The sequence below is a fragment of the Gracilinanus agilis genome, chromosome 1 (genome assembly GCF_016433145.1).
Source record: "Gracilinanus agilis isolate LMUSP501 chromosome 1, AgileGrace, whole genome shotgun sequence".
Taxonomy (NCBI): domain Eukaryota; kingdom Metazoa; phylum Chordata; class Mammalia; order Didelphimorphia; family Didelphidae; genus Gracilinanus; species Gracilinanus agilis.
The window spans coordinates 719,172,512-719,186,020 of NC_058130.1; the positions used below are offsets into that span (position 1 = coordinate 719,172,512).

At 50.4% G+C, this 13,509-nt stretch overlaps 2 protein-coding genes across 3 annotated transcripts in view; one reads left to right on the plus strand and one right to left on the minus strand.

Moving 5' to 3' along the window:
* The window catches only part of MFSD12 (major facilitator superfamily domain containing 12), a 14,998-nt gene extending 7,708 nt beyond the window's left edge, over window positions 1–7,290 (plus strand). The window contains exons 2-11 of one of the 2 annotated variants that reach the window (XM_044658525.1): window positions 2,294–2,504; window positions 3,686–3,824; window positions 4,138–4,317; window positions 4,478–4,570; window positions 4,872–4,964; window positions 5,563–5,733; window positions 5,834–5,928; window positions 6,083–6,213; window positions 6,584–6,623; window positions 6,741–6,832. In XM_044658525.1, the coding sequence (XP_044514460.1) occupies window positions 2,294–2,504; window positions 3,686–3,824; window positions 4,138–4,317; window positions 4,478–4,570; window positions 4,872–4,964; window positions 5,563–5,733; window positions 5,834–5,928; window positions 6,083–6,213; window positions 6,584–6,623; window positions 6,741–6,744 (1,157 nt within the window). In that variant the 3' untranslated portion in view covers window positions 6,745–6,832. Of the gene's footprint in view, window positions 1–2,293; window positions 2,505–3,685; window positions 3,825–4,137; window positions 4,318–4,477; window positions 4,571–4,871; window positions 4,965–5,562; window positions 5,734–5,833; window positions 5,929–6,082; window positions 6,214–6,583; window positions 6,624–6,740 lie in introns of both variants that reach the window. The other variant, XM_044658524.1, reaches the window with a different exon arrangement.
* A 1,433-nt stretch (window positions 7,291–8,723) lies between these two features.
* Window positions 8,724–13,509, minus strand: part of C1H19orf71 (chromosome 1 C19orf71 homolog) — a 10,373-nt gene continuing 5,587 nt past the window's right edge. Inside the window, exons 2-4 of the mRNA XM_044685308.1 lie at window positions 9,669–9,898; window positions 9,192–9,317; window positions 8,724–8,899 (exon numbers count right to left, since the gene is read on the minus strand). Coding sequence (XP_044541243.1) covers window positions 8,724–8,899; window positions 9,192–9,317; window positions 9,669–9,898 — 532 coding nt within the window. The remainder of the gene's footprint in view (window positions 8,900–9,191; window positions 9,318–9,668; window positions 9,899–13,509) is intronic.

Genomic DNA, 13,509 nt, shown 5'->3' on the forward strand with positions numbered 1-13,509 from the left:
TCTCTCTCTCTCTCTCTATCTATCTCTCTTCCTCCCTCCCTCCCTCCCCCTCCCCTGTCTCTTTCCCTTCCCCTCCTAAGGCCAACCGAGTACCTTGTAATGCTAGGGAAAGAACTCTGTCCTGGGAGTAAGGAGACTTGGGTTCTGGTTTTAGTTCTACCACTGAGTTGATGTGTGACCTTGACTGAGGCATTTTTGTCTCTGGGCCTCATTTGGCCCACTTGTAAAATAAGGGTGTTAGATTAGATGATCTCTAGAGACCTTCTCAGCTCTGACCTTCTGCATCCCAAGGGCCCTCCCAGCTCTGACATTTTCTAGTCAAAGGTCTTTCTCAATCCTGGCATTCTGTAGCCTAAGGGCCCCCCTAGCCCATCTGTTGGTTTTGGTACATTTGGTTCTTGATAGCTGAAGGCTCTGGAGTGGAGGTTGGGCTTGTTATCAGCGTTGGCTCCCATTTCTCTAACTCCTTTATGCTTTACAAAATCTCTTCTCCCAAATATTCTTCTCCCAGGGGGATCTGAGGTTAGAGAGGTTCCAGGAGTTTAACATCAGACCCCATGGAGCTGGGGTGAAAGAATCTGGCCTGGCACATTGGAAACTTGTTCTAGTCCCAAATCAATTCAGTCCAGCAAAGATCAAGCGTGCTGTTTTGCAAGGGAAAACCAACTGTGTCCTTTTGAAAGGAGCTTCTCTTCCCTTCCTGTCTGCAAGTGGGAGCAGTGATATAAGTAAAGATGATAGCAAAGGAGGGAGTGACGGTGTGGGAGGAAAGACACAGACCAGATGTGCTGGGAGAAGAACCCTGAGCTGAGACTCAAAGCAAAGCCTCTGAAAGACAAAGATGGAGTGGCGGGGCACGAATGCACAGAAAGTAGGGAGTAAACTTTTATTAGGTGCCCGCTATGTGCCAGGCACTGTACTAAGCGCCTTACAAATATTATCTCATTTGATCCTCATAATAACAAGGTAGTTGTTACTATTATTCCCTTTTTATAGTTGAGGAAACTGAGGCAGACAAAGAAGTTAAGTGACTTGCCCTAGGTCACATAGTGTCTGCAGTCAGATTTGACCTTGGGTCTTCCTGACTCTGTTCACTGTGGCACCAACTCTGGGGAGGCAAGATAACAGGTCAAGCTCAAAGAATCTCTAGTCAGGCAGTTGGGCCTCAGAAGAATGTGTGTGAAAGAGCAGTTTTAACTAAGGTTGGAAAGAAAGTGAATCCAGCTTGTAGAGAACCTTACATGCCAGACTAAGGAGTTTGCCTTCTCTCCTTGGGGTGGTAAGAGAGCCACTGGAAGTTTTTGAGCAAGAGAAAAGGGATGGCATAGATAGATTTACCCCATATTATTTTGGCAGCTGTATAAGGGAAGGATCAAAGGAATTGGCAGGGACCTCAGAGGTCATATAGGCCAACCTCCTCATTCTTTTTTTTCATGCAGTCATTTTTCAGTTATAGCTGATTATTTGTGACCCCATCTGAGGTTTTCTTGGTAAAGATATTGGAGTGGTTTGCCATTTTCTTCTCTGGCTCACTTTATAAATGAGGAAACCGAGGCAGACAGGGTGAAGTAACTTGTTCAGGGTCACATAGCTAGGAAGTGCTTGAGAGCACATTTGAACTCTCAAGTCTTCTAACTCCAGACCTAACACTAACCACTGTACTGCCTCATTCTATGGATGAGGAAACTGAGCCCCAGAGAAGATGGTTTGCTCAGGTCGCCCAGATAGTAAGTGACAGAATAAGGATTTAGTGTCTTCTAACTCCAAAGCCCAAAAGATGAAGGACTGAATGAACCAGAGTGTGGTTCCCTTGGGAATGGAGAGGAGATTGCTGGAAAGGATGGTGTGGAGGGAGAATCTACCAGACTTAATAAAGGAAGAGCAGAAATCCTTGATTTTCAAGTGGAATCAGATGGAGGAGGGGCAGGTGCTTTGGAAGAGGAAAGTATTCAGCTCAGGACCTGTTGAGTTTGCGGTGCCAGTGGAAATGTCCGGAAATGTCTAACATGGTTAGAAGGGCCTGGGGGGAAGAAACCAGCAGGGGGGTATCCACTTGGCCTTAGAATTCAAGAATTAAAAAAGGAAACATCTTTTGGCTTTGACCATGTCCATTCTGCCATTCCCATGTATCAGAACAAGGGCAGAGCCAGCTACTAGTGTTCTGCTGCAGCCTTGCTGTTAGCCATGGAGTAGATTTCTCATCTATAAAATGGAGTTTGGGGTCCTCTCTAAGATCTCTTCCAGCTCTACTTGTCTAATCTGAGGCCCACACTGCCTTTTCTTCCCCCAATAGGTACCATTTGTGTCCTGCTCTCCTTTCCTTTCATCTTTAACCCCTGCCTGGGTTGCACAGCCTCCACCGCAGAGTGGGCCGCCCTCATCTACTATGCACCTTTCATTGTGATCTTCCAGTTTGGCTGGGCAGCCACCCAGATCTCCCACTTGTCTCTAATCCCCGAGCTGGTCACCAATGACCATGAGAAGGTAGAACTCACCGCCTTCAGGTAAGCAGGTGAAATGTAAAAATAAGGGGCATATTCTAGCACTGGGTAATGTGTTTGTCAGGAACTATTGGGTGACACGAAAATGCAGAAGACACTATTTCTGCTCTTTAGGATCCCAAGACTCTTCAGACAAACTAGACCAAAACAAACCCCAAAGCTGGGGAATGTTAAGATAATAAAATATCTATATAAAGTCCATGGAATCAATAGAAGAACATCAAGGTCTAGTCCTGGCTTTGCCCCAGGCACCTCTTGGGCCTCGGTTTCCTTACCTTTAAAATGAAAGTTCTGTTTGATGGAAGGCTCTTAATCTTTTTTTAGTCAGTCAGTCAACAAGTATTTATTAAATACTTACTATGTGCCAGGCACTGAGCTAAGTGATGAGGGTACCAAAAAAGGTGAAAATATCATTCCTGCTCTCGGAGCTCACTCTCTAATGTGTCATGGGCCCCCTTGGCAGTATGGTGGAAGCCTATGGATGCTTTCTCAGACTAATGTTTTAAAACACTTAAAATACAAAGAATTGCAAAGGAAACCAATATATTGAAATATCCAAAAATATTTTTTCTAAGTTCATGGTCCCCAGGTTGAGAACCCTTGTATTATTGGGTGATCTCTAAGAGCTCTCCTTTCTAGCTCTAATGTGCATTCTATGGCCTAAGGTCCCCTTTCCCTCCAATATTCCAGGAGTGTAAGCTTTTGCTATTGTTGCAGCCCACAGCCCACTCACTCTTTTCTCCCAAATCTACCCAGTTGGGGAGTAGAACACTGAGGTTCCATTGGAAGCCCTCAGCTGGTAAAGGTATAGGTTGCCTCTCACCCACTGCCTAGTCTCTCCACTTAAAGCTGTTGCAGAGAACCTGGGGCTGGTGGGTGGGCCAACGGTCAGAATTACATAAGCCTGGGGGTGCTGCAGGGCCCCCAGATAGGGGAACAAGCAGAGCCCTGGGGGATGGGAGGTAGCTGCCTCTTTTCTCAGCTTTTAGCCTGAACTAGAGATGGCTATTAGGAGCTGGGCCTGATGGGGCTCCGGGAGCTGTTCTTGTGGTTTAGGGGGAAAGGACCGTCAGCTGTTACTGGCTCATTTAAGCCTCCGTGTTTGTGGGTGAGAAAAGGGAAATGAGAGGGGGAACGGCAGAGGCCTTGCTGACGCTTGCCTCCTCCCTGACCCCATATTCCAGGTATGCCTTCACTGTTGTAGCCAACATAGCTGTGTATGGGGCTGCCTGGCTGCTTCTCCATTTCCAGGGCTCCCACTCCGAGAGCCCTGATTCGGGCGCCGGTGACCAGCTCGGCCTACAGGACGTGCCGGTGTTTAGGGTGAGCAGGGCCCTGAAGGGAGGAGTGGGGAAGGGGGTCCGAGGAGGACGAGGGGAGATCTGGGGAAAGACAAGGAATGGGAGGGAGGGAGCCCGAGGAGCTGAGGCGGCCCAGAGGGCTCAGGATGTGAGCAGCCCGGCCCAGGAACGGGGCACCCCTGCCCAGAGGGACTCGGCAGGGGAGGGTCTGGAAGGGCTGCTGGGTTCTGATGCCCACATCCGCCCTGGGCGCCTCTGAGGAGCTCTCAGTCAGACGGGGGGGCAGGAGGGGTGGCTGAGAGGGTCATCCAGGCCTGCCCCCTCCCGCCCCCCAGAACCTCTCCCTGATGGTCGTCTGCGTCGGTGCCGTCTTCTCCCTGCTCTTCCACCTGGGCACCCGAGAGAAGCGGCGGCCTGGGCCCGAGGAGCCCAGCGAGCACAGCCCGCTGCTCCCGCCTGCCGCCCAGCCGCGGCTCCTCTGGAAACACTGGCTCCGGGAGCCCTCCTTTTACCAGGTAGGCGTCAGCCTGGGCTTCCAGGAGCCCCCATGCCCGGCTCTCCTCCCTCCCTTGAGCCCGTGGGGCCCTCCGTCAGCCGGGCATGGAGGCCTCTGCCTGGGCCTCCGTCCTTCCGTCCCCCGGGACCCCTCTACGGCCTTGTGTGTCCGTCCCACAGGTGGGCCTGCTGTACATGAGCACGCGGCTCATCGTGAACCTGTCGCAGACGTACATGGCCATGTACCTGACGTACTCCCTGAGTCTGCCCAAGGTGAGGCCCCGGACAGGGAAGGAGGCCTGTCAGGATGGGGAGGGCCTCAGGACAGTGGCGGGGCCGGGAGGGCCTCAGGACAGTGGCGGGGCCGGGAGGGCCTCAGGACAGTGGCAGGGCCGGGAGGGCCTCAGGACAGTGGGGGGCCAGGAGCCCCTCACAGAGCCCAGGGCCCACTTACAGAGGTGGGGCTGGGGGAGGCCTAGGAGGCCCAGGAGCTGCTGGGGTGGGGGCTGAGGCACACATGGGGCCACAGGAGGACCCCGTAAGCCGACACGTGCCCTTAACCCCCCCCCCCCAGAAGTTCATTGCCACCATTCCCCTCGTGATGTACGTCAGCGGCTTCTTCTCCTCTTTCTTCATGAAGCCTGTGAACAAGTGCATCGGTCGAAATGTGAGTGAGAGGATGGGGCCTGGCAGAGAGGTGGTAGGAACCAGAGTCCCGAGGCCCCCCTTAGACGCTAGCCAGCCCCCCCCCACCCCCATAGCTCTAGCAAAACGGGCCCCGAGAAGGCTGGAGCATCATTCCAGGTTCAGCGGGTGACGGCTGTGGGGATCAGAAATGGCAGAGGACGAGGGCAGGCGGTACCTGAGTGAGAATCCCCCTGGGTCAGACATTCCTGAGAAGATTCTGGCCTCTGGGGGCTCTCCAGGGCCGGGGGAGCCTGGCACCCCGGAGGCCGCCTCTGCTAGAAGTTTCTTCTGGCTTCCTGCCCTTCGGCCTGCTGCCTTCTGCTCCCAACGGCACCCCGGGGGGCCGAGCAGAGCCGAGCTGATCCCCCCGCTCTTCCGGCTGCACCCGGCTTTCTTCGCTGCGGGGAGAAAGGTTCGGTGGGAGGCGGTCGGTCCTCGGGGAGCTGCAGAAGAGGGAAGGGGGGCGTGCAGGACCATCGCAGACACTCGGCCCGTGGCGGGGGCTGCCCGACCGTACTGCGTGCCTCCACACAGGCGGAGCTTCCGCATTACCCTCCACCGTCCTTGTTCTCTGCCAGCTGACCTACTTCGTGGGCCTCTTGGTCATCCTGGCCTTCGCCGCGTGGGTGGCTCTGGCCAGCTTGCTGGGCCCGGCCGTGTACGGAGCGGCTGTCCTCCTGGGTATAGGCTCGGCCACCATCCTGGTCATGTCTCTGTCCATGACGGCCGACCTCATCGGCAGCCACACGGTAAGGCCGGCCTGGGGTGGGGGAGCCTGGGAGCCGCTTCTGCCTGCCGCCCCAGGCTCTGGTGCGAGGGGAGCCCCTCACGCTCCCCTTCTCCTCCCAGAACAGCGGGGCCTTTGTGTACGGGGCCATGAGCTTCACAGACAAGGTGGCCAACGGGCTGGCGGTGATGGCCATCCAGAGCCTGTACCCCTGCGCGTGAGTCCGGGGCCTCTCACTGCCGGGGAGGGACGTCCAGGGTCTGGGGGGCGCCTGCGTGGACATGCACGGTGGGAGGAAATGAGCCGCCACGGTCTCTGCCCAGCCCGTCTCGGCCCTGTCTGGGCCGTCTCACAGGCCGACTTCTCTCTAGCTCAGACCTGTGCTGCGAGGCCTGCATGGGCTTCTACCACTGGGTCATGGTGGCCGTGACGGGCGGCGTGGGCGTGGCGGCCGCCCTCTGTCTCTGCAGCATCTTCCTGTGGCCCATCCAAGTCCGCTTCTGTGAGTGCCCCGAGGGCAGAGGCCAGGCTGGCAGGGGAGGGGGCAGGAGGGGGAGCGGGGCGTGCTGGAAGCCCAGAGGAGCCTCTCTGCAGGCCTGTTCTCTGGCCGCCTTCTGCCCCACCACATTGTCTTTCTGGGGCCTCTTTGGAGGGTGCAAATGCTCATGGGAATCCCATTTGTGGGTAAAAGCGAGGCCACTATTCAACCCGGTCCTTGTGGCCCTTTTCTGGGCCTCCGTACTAGAATGCTGAGGAGCCAGGCCGGGCGGGCAGTGATTCGAAAAGGGATCCTCACTCCACACTGGTGTTCCTGGGCGGGGGGAGGTGTCATGCTCGGGATTGAGTGGGGGGCTCACTACCATTCTCTCCAGTCTCTCAGACCTCCAGGACCGGTCCTGATGGCTCTGTAGGGTGAGCTGAGGGGCCTGAGGGTTAGGGGTTCAGAGGGGGAGGGTGGGAGGGTTAAGTGGCCCCAAGTGCTGAGCTCATCTCCTGCACCCCTTCTTCGGTCTCTCCTCTCACTCCCAGATGACACCACGGTGGCTGGCCCAGCTGAAGTTGCCACTCAGCCAAACTCAGGGGTCTTCCAGGATATCACAGTCAATTGAACACTTGGCGTTATCTCAGGCATCTGCACACGGACTCTCCTCTCCCCCTCTGGACACTAGGACTCCGAGCCCAGAGTCTGCTTGGAATCCCCCCTCCCCCCCCCAGCTGGTCTGGGGGCCTTGGTCTGTCTCTCCGGCCCGGGATCTCCGGGCTGGTAGCTGTTTACAAAGAATGTTGGACTGATGAATAAAAGCCCCACCAAGGATGTGGGAATTCTACCCTTGGGCCTGGCTTGCGCACTTGCAGGGGCTGGAGGGTGAGCGGGAGAGAGTGATGGAGATTCAAGGCATTGGATGCCGTCCCTCAGCTTCTGGGGATCGCTGGCTGTGGCACGGCTAGGACACACAGATCAGGAGCTAGACCCAGAAGGGAAGGAGGAGCAAAGTCTCTTGTCCTTTGTCTCTTCCACTTTTTTTTTAACTCTTACCTTACATCTTAGAATCAATATTAAATATCTATTCCGAGGCAGAAGAACAGTAAGGGCTAGGCAATTGGAGTTAAGTGACTCGCCTGGGGTCAGACAGCTAGGATGTGTCTCAGGCCAAATTTGAACCCAAGACCTCTCCTGTCTCTAGGCCTGGCTCTATCTACAGAGCCACTGGGATGGGAAGAGGAGGAGGGGAAACCACTTGGCCCGTTTTCCTCCTAAAACTGAACTCCTGAATGGAAGCACTCCAGCTGCAGCCTGCCTTGGGCAAGAGCGGAGGGGATGCGAGCTCTTCCTGGAGAGCAGGGCTTTTGTGCAGCAGAACAGATGGTCGCTCTGGGCTTGACCCACATCCTACCTCACAATTCTTAAACTTCCTGGACCTTTTCACCATGAAATGGTGCCTAATCCCATCTGCCCCATCCTATACTTGGGCTACTGAGCATTTGAACCCAGCACTGACTTTATGTTTATCAGATACATTTTGTTCTGTTAGATTTAGCCCATCGCTCTGGCCTGCTACAGTTATCCAGGACTGTTCAATGTGCACATACGGATGTCAGGGTGTTTGTATTTGTGTGGCAATGTGTTAATATAGATCTGGGGGTTTTGTTTGTTTTTACCATTTTTGTGTCAGGGACTCCTGACAATTTGGTGAAGCCTTTGGACCTCTTGTCTGAATAAAGTTTGTTTCCTATATTTCTATAAAGGAAATGCTACATTTCAGTCAGAAGATGCATCTTCCCCACCCAGACTGAGAAAGCCCCAAGTCCACCCATGACAAACGAGATTAGCCAAAGCTCTCATTTTCTTCATTGTGGTGGATGCGGGTGTTTAGGTGATGGCGTGTATACATACCAAGACATCTCCAACTTCAGTCTGGGCCAGCCTACCTGCATCTACCTAAGCACCCAATATAGTCCACATTTTATGGTCTCTGTACACCAGGGGGCTATGTGGGTGGGTTTTAAATAAACTTGTGTATATCTAAAAAAAATAAATCTCACCTGGCACTGGCCATATGATTCTAACCCAGATGCATCGTGGCGTCCTCACTGTCTCCTGCAACCTCATTCTTAGTTTCTTCTTCATGCCCAACCCAAATCACCTGTGTGCCTCATGTTTCCTCATCTGTAAAATGGATGTAATACTTTGCTATCTGCCTCATAGGGTCATAAGGATCAAATGAGACAACTAAGGTACTTTATAAACCTTAGCGAACCATAAAATGTCTGCAATTATGAGTTCAGCATGTGCGTGACTCCTTGGGACTGTAGAGCTAAGGGGGTCCAGGTGGGGCTGTCCCTGAATCCACCCCTTTGGCTTTCCCCTTTCCCCAGAGCCCCATCCCACCAGCTACACAGACAGTGCCCAGGAAGGACGGGTCGCAGAGCAGGAAGAAGGGAGAGCGAAAGGATCAGAGCCAACTCCTCCAAAAGGCCCTGGGAGAAGTTCTCCGCAGTGCTACACCTTTATTAATGTTTGAGTCTGGGAACAGGTCGGGGCCACAGGTTGGAGGTCAGGGAATAGGGCTCTAAGTTCCATGTCCGGTAGTTCTGGATGGTATAGTGAGGCCGATTTGCTTCAGACAGTAAGGGAACATAATCGGAGCCTCTGCCCGGTGAAATCCCAAAGCGAGTCCTGTTAACAACTGGAGAAAGGTGGGGATGGGGAGGAACAACATCATTTCATGGTCTGTGCCATTTCCCTCACTTTGAAAGGAACCTTGGAGACACTTGAACCCAGACCTAGACCCAGACAGGGTTTGGCCCTCCCGAGTAGGGCATAGATTGACGATGACCCTCTCCCATCTGACAGCTCCTCTTCCCTCCAGCCAACCCTCCCACCTTTGGTCCTCTGAACCCAGATGTAACGTTAGCATCTGCTGTCCCCTACAGCCCGTCCATCCCCAGCTTTGGCCTCCCTGCTTGGCTCTAACTCACCAAACTCCTTTCCGGGGAAGTGCTTGTCCTGCCACCTAAAGCTCCCCCAGCGGGTGTTGGAATCCATGTACTGGGCAGGGAGTATAGGATCGAACCAGGGACTTTCTCGAAGACGCTGGGTGTAGGCTATCAAGGAGGAAGATGTCAGGCTTTGAGGGAGGCCCCTTCCCTCCCCAGGCTTTTTTTCCTTTCTAATCCCAAGGGCCAGCCTCCCATTTTGCCCTCTACCCTTGAGGAGAAAACGAGGATGGTTCCTTCCACCTTGGACCCTGGCAGACAGAGCACTGGGATAATGGAAAGAACTCCAGAACTGAGAATTAGGAAAGCTGGGTAGGCGTCTCAGTCCTGACACTAACTTCTGACCCGGTCTTGGGTGAGTCTCACCCTTTCTTTGGGCTTCGGCAAAATGGGGGTGGAAGCTCGATTGCCTAATCAGCTCGGCTCAGGCTCTCCAAGCGGAGAGGGTCCTGGCCTTACCAGGGGGGAACTGCTGCTCCCTCCGGATATAGGATTGATGCCATCGGTTGTAGGCTGGGCGGTTGATGGGCTTAGCCATGTTGTACCAGATAGTTGGGTCGATTTCCGTAGTCAGGCCTGTATACCACCACTGTCCTATGGCATCTCGTCCCATAGGCGTCAACTTCCATCGAAGGCCATGCTTGATGATGGGTACCCATCGAGGGCCCGGAAGAGTGAGATACTCATCACTATCAGGAAGAAGAGAAGGACCATTAGGGCTGCACTAGGAGGGCAAGAAAACCCTCAGCTTCCTTGAAATGTTGAAATCTCAAGGGAAGAAGGAAGAGGAAAAAAAAAGGAGGTTCTAAAATTTCTTTAGGGTCACGGTTCTTAAGTTTGTTCCTGTTTTTCATGGACACATTTGGCTGTCTGGTAAAGCCTATGAACTCAGCCTAATGTTTTTAAGTGCATAGAATACAAAGGATAAAAAGGAAACAAATTATATTGAGTTATTCTTTAAAACACTTTTTTTTAAAATCAAGGATTTCAGGTTAAGAATGCCTGCTTTTAGTGGGAGTTGGAGGTGCAGGTGGGAAAAGGAGAGGGACATCGAGTTTTTTCAGGACTCAAGTTGGCTATGAAGAGTTGGGAAGGCTATGGGGGAAAAATGGGGCAAGGATCCTCAATGATTCTTTCTGGGGTTTGGGAGGAGGAGACATGGACATCATATGCTTTTGTGACCACATCAGGTATTAAAGTGCCAACTTTACCATTTAGAAGGCAGAGGGAACAAAGAAGAAACCCTTTAAGCCAGAGAGAGAGAGGAAGGGATGAGACAAAGGGAACTTGGTCTAGTCGGGGGTGCCATTAAAGCCGCTGGTGACTGTAAGGACCATGGAGAATCCACTGGGTACTGATAATACTGGGTTCTGCTCCCAGCTTTATTCCTGAATGTATAAATAAAAATGTTGTACCTTTGAACTACATTCTCCCAGCATCCCTTTCACCTTTTGTCCCCAAGTTGTGAGCTTACGTTGTTTGTATATAGTTGTGGGTAATCCCGCCTTCTCTCTTTTCCCATATGTGCAGCTGGGTTAGCTCTTTCTTTGCTCTAGCTTTTTACTTCAAGTTGTTATTAATAAATCTTATTAAATATAATACTTGGAGAATTTGAATATTAATTTTAATTCTCACACCACGCACCCTTGACCAAACCCTACTGTCTTGTTCACCTTTGACTTCATCTCTTGTAAACCTGAAAACACCAACTACATAATATGAGACTGTTGCTACCTATAGAAGGGGAATAATCTTTGAATTAATTACTTTACAGGGTAGGTATTAGAAGGGTCACAGGAGTTTGTCAAGAACTATTAAAGGTAGTAATTGGTAAAAAAAAATAAAATAAAGAACTGTAAAGGCAATTATATTAATGACAAGGCCCAATAATAACTAGAAACTCCCTACAGTGCCTTATTCCATTACTCCAAAAGAAAGGAATTTCCACCGAAAGGTTTCTGTGTCTCATAAAAGTCAGCCAACTTTTAATCAATGCATACTTTGTGCTAATGCATTCTACATGCATTAAATGCCTACAGACAATGTGCTAAGAATTGGGGATACAAAGAAATGCAGACAAAAATAATTCCTGCCCCCAAGGGATTTGGAATCTAATTTCGTTCAACAATATACAATGCAAATAACTAAATATTTATATTTAAATATAAATAAACTAAATAAATTGGCTCTGCAGATAGTGTTGAGCCTGGAATCAAGAAGACTCCTCTCCCTGAGTTCAGATCTGGCCTCAGACAGACACTTATGTGTGACCCTGAGCAAGTCATTTAAGCCATTTGCCTTGGTTTCCCCATCTATAAAATGAAGTAGAGAAGGAAATGGCAAACCATTCCAGTATCTTGGCCAAGAAAACCCCAAATGAGGTCAGGAAGAGTCTGACACAACCAAAATGTCTTTATAATGATGGAGTCAGGAAGATCTGAATTCAGTTTTGACCTTATTCGACATGTGACCCTAGGCAAATCACTTACCCTTGGTTTGCCTCAGTTTCCCCAACTGCAAAATAGGGATACTAAAAGCACCTACCACTCAGGGTTGTTGTAAGGACCAAATGAGAAATTGAAAATGGATTAGCACAGTGTGTTTAGTCATGTTTCAGGCATGTCCAACTCCTTGTGACCCCCATTTACAGTTTTCTTGGCCAAGATATTGGAGTGGTTTGCCATTTCCTTCTCCAGCTCATTTTTATAGATGAAGAATCTGAGGCAAAGAAGGTGAAGTGATTTGCCCAGGATCACATTAGTGAGTGCCAGACTTGAACTCAAGAAGAGGAATCAGACTTCAGGCCAAGGGCTCTATCTCTGATCCCTAGCTCACATTAGCACAGCTAAGGGGCTCTCAAAATGTTTGTAGCACATTGTAGTTGGCTATACAAATGCTTATTCCCTTCCCTTCCCCACAACTCTAGTTATCTAGATATTGTCTTCCCTGTCAGAATGTGAGCTCCTTGAACACCTGGACAGTGAGGGTTTTTAAAAAATTTGTTATCACTTGACTTTGCTTGACTGTCATAAAAACTTAATTGATTGACTGTTTAGACCAGTGATTCCCAAAGTGGGCGCCACCGCCCCCTGGTGGGTGCTGCAGCAATCCAGGAGGGTGATGATGGCCACAGGTGCATTTATCTTTCCTATTAATTGCTATTAAAATTAAAAAAAAATATTTCCAGGGGGCTAAGTAATATTATTTCTGGAAAGGGGGCAGTAGGCCAAAAAAAGTTTAGGAACCACTGGTTTAGACACAAGATTGATTCGGGGGCAAAGAGGAGGTAAATCGGTGGGGAAAAGGGCTAATGCAGAAGGTAAGATCTGAGCTGAGCCTGGAAGGAAGCCAGAGAAGTCAAGAAGTCCTAGACATGATGGACAGCCCAATGGGCAGTGTAAAGGCAAGAGAAGAGATAGAGTATCACAAGATGAATTGCAAGAAGGCTAGTGTACTTGGACCTACTTTGGCTGCTTGAATGGAAGATAAATGTATGAGGTCTAGAGAGGTAGAAAGTGAGCAAGTTAAGCAAAGGAATAATGAACTGGAGGAATTCCATGTGAACTGGAAAGATCTCCAGGAATTGATGTAGAGTGAAAGGAACAGAACCAGGAGAACATTGTACACAGAGACTGATACACTGTGTCACAATTGAATGTACTAGCAGCAATGCAATGACCCAGGACAATTCTGAGGGACTTATTAGAAAGAACACTATCCACAACCAGAGAAAGAACTGTGGGAGCAGAAACACAGAAGAAAAACAACTGCTTGATCACATGGGTTGATGGGGATATGATTGGGGATATAGACTTAAATGATCACTCTAATGTAATTATCAATAATATGGAAATAGGTCTTGATCAATGATACATGTAAAACCCAGTGGAATTGTGTGTCGGCTATGGGGGATGTGGGGATTGGAGGAGAGGGAAAAACATCAATCTCGTAACAATGGAAAAATATTCCAAATTAATTAATTAAATTAAAACTTCAATAAAAAAAAAGAAAGTGACCAAGTTAAGGGGGCTGCTGGGTGGCTCAGTGGATGGAAAGCCAGGCCTAGAGATGGGAAGTCTTAGGTTCAAATCTGGTCTCAGACTCTTCCAAGCTGTGTGACCCTGGGCAGGTCACTTCACCCCCATTCCCTAGCCCTTGCTGCTCTTCTGCTTTGGAACCAATACACAGTATTGATTCTAAGACAGAAGGTAGGGGTTTTAAAAGAAAGAAAGAAGGAAAGAAAGAAAGAAAGAAAGAAAGAAAGAAAGAAAGAAAGAAAGAAAGAAAGAAAGAAAGAAAG